The sequence below is a fragment of the Engraulis encrasicolus genome, chromosome 2 (assembly GCF_034702125.1).
Source record: "Engraulis encrasicolus isolate BLACKSEA-1 chromosome 2, IST_EnEncr_1.0, whole genome shotgun sequence".
Classification (NCBI taxonomy): Eukaryota; Metazoa; Chordata; class Actinopteri; order Clupeiformes; family Engraulidae; genus Engraulis; species Engraulis encrasicolus.
In genome coordinates this window covers 56,674,333-56,684,332 of record NC_085858.1, presented here as the reverse complement: position 1 = coordinate 56,684,332, position 10,000 = coordinate 56,674,333, and the positions used below count along the sequence as shown (strand labels likewise).

The window sequence follows — 10,000 nt, the reverse complement described above, 5'->3', positions numbered from 1 at the left end:
TATTACTGTAGCCTCTTACTGCAGATGGGGTCGCCGGCGGGCCTACTCACTATTACTGTAGCCTCTTACTGCAGATGGGGTCGCCGGCGGGCCTATTCACTATTACTGTAGCCTCTTACTGCAGATGGGGGCGCCGGCGGGCCTACTCACTACTACCGTAGCCTCTTACTGCAGATGGGGGCGCCGGCGGGCCTACTCACTACTACCGTAGCCTCTTACTGCAGATGGGGGCGCCGGCGGGCCTACTCACTATTACTGTAGCCTCTTACTGCAGATGGGGGCGCCGGCGGGCCCATTCACTATTACTGTAGCCTCTTACTGCAGATGGGGGCGCCGGCGGGCCTACTCACTATTTGCTGAAAATACTCCTTCATATCATACATCATGAAACTACATCATATCATAACAACATTGCTATGACAGTGCCGAGAGCCTTAAGTAACAGATTAAGACATAGACATTACAATTTTGGTGACAGTAAGGTTATAACATAGGTGCTGCGCTAAGGGGTTAACTATCATACTACCACACCACTTTAACAGTGCACAGGGCCTTTAGTAATACATTACTACCACAGCACTACACCACTTTAACAGTGCACAGGGCCTTTAGTAATACATTACTACCATAGCACTACACTACTATGACAGTGCACAGGGTCTTTAGTAATACATTACTACCATAGTACTACACAGTGGCGGCTGGTAGTCTGTCAAACAGGGGAGGCTGTTCAATTACAATATGTCCAGAACGCGAAAAAAAAAAGGGGGGGGGGGCTAGGGGGGGGGTCAATTTCGACACACATCTTACATTGGTCCTGAGCCACATATGGCTACACACACTAAAGAACTTCTGTTGAAACAAATGTGTTAATCGTTAAGCATTATCCCCCTTGTAGCCTATTCATAGGAAAATGTTTTTTTTTTAATTTTTATTATTATATTTAGGTTTAACTCCGCCACATAATCATGTAATGTTTGCCTTTGTTGTCTTTTTTTCATTACTGGGTGCACAGCTTAACTACCACTAGAGGATGGAAAATCTTTAATTATTTAGCAGACATTGCTAACACAGTAAGAAACGGGACTAGTTGATCAGACACCACGAAAGCTCAAAAGAAACGGTTGTTCTTCCCTACCTTTTTCACCAAGTCAATATTAGGCAGTGCTCTGCTCTGCTCCTTGATATTCATTTTCTCCTCATAAGGACGACTGGAATTCGCCAGAATTTAATCCACAATGCTTGGCATTTTGCATAGCTCTCTAGCTTTCTTGCAAGCTAGCCCTAACGAAAAGTAGGCAACCTCAACTTTTGAATTGGGAGATTAAAAAGGATAAGGACGTGCCACTATTAAGACTTTATTCGCAACACTAGGTTTACAAGAATATGTACACAAAACTGGAGTACACCGCAATGAATAGCTTCCTCACTGGTTACCACGACGAAACTTCTCAGTCAAATTAATAACATATCCGCATTTCAACTACTGTAGCCTACTGACACGGGGTTCACCCAATCACAAGTCGGAGTTTCAGTCTCCGGTCCCTCCCCCCAGCTCTCTCTTCTCCATTCACTCCCAGTGAGACTCAGTCTCAAAATCAAAAAAATTTCACGGCAATAGCCAATGACCGTTTAGCATTTTGCCATTGAAAAAGCGTACAATCCCACATGCCATTGAAGTCCATTGAGACTCGACTCACGTGCGTTGTCATGAGTGGAAAAAAACTTGTGCGAGCCTCGGGATCTTATTACAGATTAGTTTCATCTCCAAGTTGAGCACATGCATTTTCTATGGAGCTGGGTCTGAAATAGCAATGTTATTAAGTCGTGTAAAGCATTAGTTTACATACTATTCGGCGCCTCCCTTGTACTCAATGAGGAATCGCCTCTGGTACCACACCACTTTAACAGTGCACAGGGCCTTTAGTAATACATTACTACCACAGCACTACACCACTTTAACAGTGCACAGGGCCTTTAGTAATACATTACTACCACAGCACTACACCACTTTAACAGTGCACAGGGCCTTTAGTAATACATGATAACCTGATGAAGCAACAGCGAAACGTTTCGTTTACCAAATAAACTACCTGCAAGGAATACCAGTGTGCGGTGATTCATCCTTCATCCACTTGGATTACTTTTACTGCACATCACCAGCACCTGGACAGTGGTTGTGCACAGGGACGCTGCTTTGAGTGTCTAATAAGTATATCAGTGTAATGCTATGCTATTCTAATGCTACGCTACTTAGGCTACTGTCCTCAGGCTATGGACACGGTGCTGGGCAAGGCTCCTAAATGTGCGTTACGCCCCTTTATGGGTGAAAACAAACCGAATGTCTCATCAACTTACATGCTACATCGGCTACCCTAAATGAACACAGTACATGCTTCAGGCAGGGCTGTTTGGCAATATTATTTGAACAGCCGGCAACACAACACGTTTTTGGCATGTTGCGCATGAACAACGCTTGTCTACAGGTCCTTATCTTTCGTTTATTAAACCCCAATAACACCAATTGACTTGCATTGCCTGTTTTCCCCCACAAATGGGCGTAACGCACATGGAAAACGTCACACCGTTCATGAGTACAGGCGATGGACAAGGTGCTGGGCAAGGCTGCGATGGGTCACGATGGCTAATAAGTGTATCAGTGTAATGCTATGCTATTCTAATGCTAATGCGTACCCCATAGGCGATGGACAAGGTGCTGGGCAAGGCTGCGATGGGTCACGATGGCTAATAAGTGTATCAGTGTAATGCTATGCTATTCTAATGCTATGCTATGCGTTCCCCATAGGCGATGGACACTGTGCTGGGCAAGGCTGCGATGGGTCACGGTGGCCACGGTAGCTCTGCCTCCGCTACTCTTCTGGGATTGGCTACTCAGAACTCCGGCGGCCTCTGCGACGACCTGCCGCCCCCCAGCCCTGGCCCCTCCTCCGGCATGTATCATAGCAACCTCATCGGCACGGCGTCGCAGGTGGGCCCCCACGGCCACCCGCAGCACAGGGCCACGCCCCCCATGTCCATGAGCCCCGCCCCTTTCTCGCCGGTGCCGCTCGTGGTGAGTACTGGATTCCACTTCTGACCAGAGGTGTCAAAAGTAAAAGTAAATAAAAGTAGAAATAAAGTGGAAATAAAAGTAGAGCACTAGCACATTATATTACATAGCTGCTACACCACTTATACAACTGTACCTAATGAGGTAGATAGACTGTTGTTACTGAAAAACACTGAAAACCAAACAAGAACCCTCCACAAATTTGACCCAACCAGTGCAGTCAGCTGATCGTAAGACAAGTACACAGGACTACGGGATACTCAGATATGTTACATCAAGTTAACTGTCGTTTTTGTGGGGTTTTTTTTTATTTATTTATTTATTTGACAGAAGGCGCTGTTGTTCCACTACCTGGCTGGTACAGCACCACACGGCACAACTCAGCTGGGTGGTTCATTTATTGCTTTTTGACTAGCTAAGTATAGCACGGCGCAGCTCATAAACCAGGCCCCGTTTGTTCGCCTGGCTGTACCGAGCTCACCTGTGGGTTCTATGGCTGCCTGGTACCCAGAATGCTGTGTCTCAGCTTCCCTGCAAACGTTGAATCCAACAACAAAAATGGCGGCCACCAGATTAACCACCTAAGAATTCTCTTTAGTTTGACACTTGATGACTTTGATATTAAAATCGAAGCTAAACGTCAGCATTGTATTTTCCAAATATGAATTTTAAATATATGTTGGCCTTACGTTAGTCAACTAGCCTACGTAAAGTAATGCTACGTAACATGCCAAAATGTAACTCCAACTCTGGGTAACACAAACCACACCCACTCAGCTCGACATGACACTGCATGACATGCTCGGTGGTTTGTGAAAAAGTGCCTATAGATTTAAGTAGTGAATGTGGAGAAGCTTGTTATGCATTTACTTATTTAAGAAAGGGACAATGTACATCGTATGACACAAGTCTTACAGAACATGTAAATTCAGCAGTTAGTCATTGACTAAATGGCTGGCATTAAAGCACCATTTCTGGAAATAAGCTCAGATTACCTTTCTTAGACTTCTTACAGTTTTACCTTTCTTGTGCTAGTTCTAGTTTAAAGCTAGCAATTACCATTGAATCTTGTGTGGTGCAGCTAGCTGCTAAAATTCAACTATATACAGTATGCTAGCTTGGAGGGAAAACTGGCGCTGCCATACTCAGAGAATGGTTGGAAGCACAGTACATGAGGATGGTAAAATGTAATAATTTAACTCAAAGGGAACAATAAAATGAGCTTATTACCACAAATGGTACAGTGAGCTTGAATTGAACACGACACATGCTTGAATTAAAGAGTTGAGTTGCACCTCAGACTGACGACGGTCTTCTTCCCGCGTGCCTTTATTCCTCCCGCCGCTTCCCTTTCCTACATTTCCCAGAATGCCGCTGGCATGTACGAGTGTGAGGAGCCCATGGCCGTGGCCCCCCAGCGGCCCAAGGTGAACTCCGCCCCCTCCACCCGCCGAAAGATCCGAGGAGGAGGAGGAGGAGGAGGGGGGAGGGGCGCGGTGGCCCCGTACGACCGCAGTAACGACGGCTACGGGGGCGGGGCTTCGCAGCAGCAGCGACACCTGCTGGAGGAACAGCGTCTGTGCAGGCAGGAGGCGCGCGAGAGGCGCAGGGAGAAGACGGCCAATCGCGTCGCAGAGTCCGTGGGGCGCATGGCAACCGCCCTGGAACTCATCTGCTCCAAGCAAGACACCATCATCGCACTATTGCAGAGAATGGCGGACAAACACTAGACACACACACACACACACACACACACACACACACACACACACACACACACACACACACACACACCATCATAGTGGACACACACACACACACACACACACACACACACACACACACACACACACACACACACCATCATAGTGGACACACACACACACACACACACACACACACACACACACACACACCCCATCATAGTGGAGACACACACACACACACACACCATCATAGTGGACACAAACACACACACCATCAACCCCGCTGTTGTAGAGAATGGCAGATAAACATTACACACACACACATACACACACACACACACACACACACACACACACACACACACACACACACACACACACACACACACACACACACACTAAGACCTGCGTAACATAATGTACATATATAACATACCACATCCAATCATATGGTGTTCAAGGTTTGGTGTTTATGCTTTTTGGTGACTAATATTTTTGAACAATGTTGTTTTTGGCCTTCTTTTTAACATTTTCTTTGTGTAATGTTTGGGTCTTTAAGTAAGTGCTGCATGTTTTGTTAGATTTGGTTGCCCGGGCAGCTGTACACAAGGGCGCTGACAGCTTTAGCCAGAGCCAGGACAAAGTCATCTGAAAGGGCCCCCCACCCAATGCATGTGTACTGAGGACCCCAATTCGGCACCCCTTCTCTCCCTGGGCCCGGGACAACTGCCCCCCCCCCCCCCCCCCCCCCCCCTCCGCCCCCCCCCCAACCCCCTTGTCAGTTTCCATGGCAGTTCATCTTCTGTATCCAGGTGGTGACGTGTTCCTCTCCATATTCACCCCCAGCAGGCACGCTGGAAAGACCATCAGCACGTTGGCTTCATGCAGTTTAGGTGCCCAACGCGTTCCGCCTGCCCGATGTGTTCCCTATGACTTTCACGCTTTAAATGTTTATTTTGCAGCCGCCAGACCATTAACACAAAGAGAGATGTTATATATTTATATTACACCTTTACTTTATATAGTTGTTTGACATCAAATGCCGTTTGTCGCTGTAAATAACGTGATATTGTGCTCTGAATGGTTTGTTGGTTAGCTGACCAGTTGGTGACCTTATTTAGCCTTTCTGTGACGGTTCTATATTATTACAAAGCAGACATTTTAAAACGCAAACTTCCTCCTGCAAAATAAACACTTAAAACGAGAAAGTACAAAATTAACGGATCAGATCAGGCAATTTCTCTTCCGTATACGTCATACTGCGCATGTGCAGTGTGCAAAGGGAACACATCGGGCAGGCGGAACCCGTTGGGCACCGACATGTAGAGTTAACTAACACAGCAGGCCTATTCAAGTGGCGGGCCAAGTTCCACATGCGGCTCAGATGCGGCCCACATATGGCCCTCCAGCTGCAGCAATATTGCAGTTATGAATGATACTGCAGTACAACACATACACATTGTGGGCCAAATGAAACTGTAATGGAATAGGCCTGCAGTAGGTTACACTGTACCTGTCCCAGTGTGGAGAGAGAGGGGGGGGCAGAGTTTGGTCTTCCTCAGGACATTAGGAGTGCATCTTAATATGTGACCTTGCCTCCTCCACTTGCGCTTGTCTCCTCGTCCCGCCTCCTGGCCCCTCATCCGTGGAGAAAACGATAAAGTTTCCCAGCTGTCAACCTAGCCACAACAACTTTTGAGGGACTGTTTTTCATTCACCATCCCAATTGCAAACGAGAAAAAGACTCTACAATTGAGCTTTTGCAAGATATTGAAATATAATGCTGTTGTCAGTGATGTCATCATGACGAGAAGCAAGTGGAGGAGGCAAGTGGAGGAGGCAAGGTCGCATATTAAGACGCACTCTGTATTGGGTGGGGGGCATGGCTTTACAGTGCATTAGCTTTTTTCCATCGCTAGTCAGTTTGTTCACCAGCATTTGGTCTGTACAATGTACAGAAATAATGGGTACACCCCTTTTGAAAAGTAACATTTTGAACAATATTTCAATATACACACAAGTTATTTACAAAATGTGCCTAGAGTAAGTTTAGTTCAACATCTGTGAAGCTTACCACAGAAAAAATGGTTTCGTTGTATAATTTAAATTGCATATTTTCCCATTTTTGTATGATTATGGTGGTGCAAAACTGAGTACGCCCCACTGATGTCCAGTTTGTCTCTTCAAAACTCCCCATTGATGTTGGAATGAGTTCAGGTGAGACACCAGGTGTCATACTAACGGTAGGGACACATAGGAGGCGAAGCGAGCGAAGCGAAGAGAGGCGAAATTCAACCGTCATCAGGTCGTCGCGGCGAATCAAATGGAATGGAACAGTTATGTTGTTGATTTGATTGGGCCGCGGCAGGCGAATTCGTTCCTCATTTGCACAACATTAAACTTTGTTTAATAATTTGGCTTCGCTTCGCTCCTGTTCGCTTGCCTTCGCCTCTCTCATAGGAATGAATGGCGAAGTTGTCTTCGCTTGGCCAAATTCGCGTCTATGTGTCCCTACCGTTACACTGAGTCACTCTTCAGAACATCCACATTCAGGGCCGCTGACAGCTTGGACCGGGCCCGGGACAAAGCCATCCGAATGGGCCCCCCTCTCAATATACTGTATTCAATGCAATGAAGACCTAATTCTGGGCCAGTGGTGTAGTCTACTTTTTTATGGTGGGTATACTGTATATTTGAGCATTTTTTGAAGTGGGTATACTGTATATATTTGTGCTATTCTAAATAACGGATCAATCAATTTTAAGTAGGTATACTGAAACCCCTAAAATTTTGAAGTGGATATACTCCGTATACCTGCGTTCTACGCAGACTACACCACTGTTCTGGGCCCTATCTATCCATGGGCCCGGGACAATTGACCCCTTTGTCCCCCCCAGTCAGCTTCCCTGTCATCATTGGTGTGTGTGTTCAGGGTCCTTATCAAGTTGGAAAAGAGGAATACAGTGACCCACAATGAAGGGCAATGAGTGATGATGGTGACATGTTTCTGTTATATTATGGGCAACTACATGCCCCCACGTCTGTAAATAGGCCGTTTTATAATTCATTATGTTGTGTAAACTTTTGACATGTGAAGCACAGTGAGTGATTCCAGTGTCATTGAAACCTGCATGAAAATGTGGAATAAAATGATACTCTCTCCGAAACGTTTTCCAACTCATCACTCATATGACTCGGACACGTCCAGGGGTGTAGTAGTGGTGGGCGCGATACGCGGGGGTAGGCCTACGCCGCCCATCTTCTCCCGAGGTGAGATTAAAAATCCCACCACCACTGACTGGACACTACAGTAGGCATGACTCTGACTCTGACACCAGGGTGGTGAACAAAGAAGGGAACTGCAACTGACAGAGTGCACCAAACATCGGATTCGGGATCCATTTCTGTGCACACAAAAACGCGTATCTGGTGCAAACCAGAACACCCACACTGCGAGGATTGGAGACACAACAACCAGTGCGCTGAGCAGTGCAGGCAGTTTTGTTTACATTTGTGAAGTTGGCTTGTGTTGTATTTTATTGGTCATTCAGCAACAGTCAGCCTCGGTAAGTCTGTTAACTCTTGATAGAAAATGTGGAGTTCGCAGATGCTGCTGCGCAAACAAAACTTCAAGGTAAGGTAAGAAATTGTCACTGGCTTGTATATCGGTTGCAAGACGTGATACACTTCTTCTGAGCCACCTACGCAGTCATAAGACTGCAAACAGTTCTTGGAGGAGATGAAAATGCCATTTGTAATGATGTGTCAGTAAGGACATGTTGGACGAAATTGTGTCTGTCGGGTAATGAGTAGAACAAGTGTCGACGAAATTGTTAGCCACGTTGCTTCACAGACAACAGTAAACTTGTTTATGACAAGGTAGCGTGTAGCCTATTTCAATCAAAGCTAACATTGGTGTAATTTTAGGTGTGGATATGGGGCATGTCCATAGCACTTTCATATGAACGTAGCTTGTCCCCACCTCTTTTCACTAATATAATGCAAAATCCAGACCAATTTGCCACTGTAATGTCCCTCCCCAACACTTTCCAAGTCAAACCTACTACACCTATGAAGGCTAACTTGGCGGGCAGCGATATATGTTGCAAATTCCATTCGGCATGTGTAAATAATGTAATTTTGTATCATTTGGAAAGCGTTGGCCATTCTAACTGTTGCAACGTTGCAATGTGAGTTGCAATAGTCGGATGAGCGCGAGGCTACAGAGAAGAATAAAATGCAAAGCCCCTCCCTACACTTACGTAGTGACCGCGTGGCCTAATGGATAAGGCGTCTGACTTCGGATCAGAAGATTGAGGGTTCGAGTCCCTTCGTGGTCGACCTTTTGCGCAAAAAATAAAATTATTGTTTTTCGCGGGCAAATGAGGAAGTAGCAATAGGCTACGCGTGGTAATCAACGAGCTACAGAAACACGTTGCAACATTGTATCAAACATGTAAACCACGGCGCTACAGCGGCGAGTACAGCGGGTGGTTTTGGCATTACATTGATTACATTGGGTAATTCCAAACACATTAGCCTACCCTAACCTCGTCTTCTCTCACACCACAATTGCATCTGCGTGGAAAAATGAACAGACAAATACATAAAATTGACCAAATATAGAACACATAGCAGAGTGGCGCAGCGGAAGCGTGCTGGGCCCATAACCCAGAGGTCGATGGATCGAAACCATCCTCTGCTAATTTTAAAATCGTGCCGTGGACCTTATCCGATGGAAGCAGTAATATCTGCTACAAATAGTATGTGCGCGGTGTAAACCATAAACCCACGCAGAGCTTCTGGTGCTACATCTGAGCTTTACAGTCACTACAACAGTGTTTTTCAACATTGAGCGCCAGGAATTCAAATGAAGTCCCCTGAAATGTCTAGGTCTGAATAAAGAACACCAATAAATGTTACTAATTGATATAATATAAAGTAAATAAAAACTGCACATGTCTTACTGTTAAAATATCTATTGGTTTAATAGCTTGCAAGTTAGCTTAGGTGTGTTTTTAATGGCATTTTTTTAATGGGGTCCCCAGAAATTCGTGATGTCAAAATGGGGTCCCGTGGCAACAATGTTGGGAACCACTGCAATACTTGCCAGCTCATTCACATACGGTTGATCTCAGACTCAGACTCAGTCATTTGGGCCAGGGACAACAGGTGCGATAACAGCAATGTTTCAAACATTCGTTTTTGTAGAGACCACACACTC

General features: G+C 45.8%; 1 protein-coding gene and 2 non-coding genes across 4 annotated transcripts in view; all 3 read left to right on the top strand.

Moving 5' to 3' along the window:
* The window catches only part of si:ch1073-357b18.4 (uncharacterized protein LOC797129 homolog), a 7,474-nt gene extending 2,674 nt beyond the window's left edge, over window positions 1-4,800 (top strand). For both annotated transcript variants that reach the window (XM_063217091.1, XM_063217081.1), the window contains exons 4-5: window positions 2,807-3,073; window positions 4,438-4,800. In XM_063217091.1, the coding sequence (XP_063073161.1) occupies window positions 2,807-3,073; window positions 4,438-4,800 (630 nt within the window). The remainder of the gene's footprint in view (window positions 1-2,806; window positions 3,074-4,437) is intronic.
* Window positions 4,801-9,043: 4,243 nt separating this feature from the next.
* On the top strand, window positions 9,044-9,116 carry trnar-ucg (transfer RNA arginine (anticodon UCG)). Its single transcript has one exon. It is a non-coding gene; the product is annotated as a tRNA-Arg (tRNA).
* Window positions 9,117-9,409: 293 nt separating this feature from the next.
* trnam-cau (transfer RNA methionine (anticodon CAU)) lies at window positions 9,410-9,481 on the top strand. The gene has a single exon. It is a non-coding gene; the product is annotated as a tRNA-Met (tRNA).
* The last annotated feature ends 519 nt before the right edge of the window (window positions 9,482-10,000 follow it).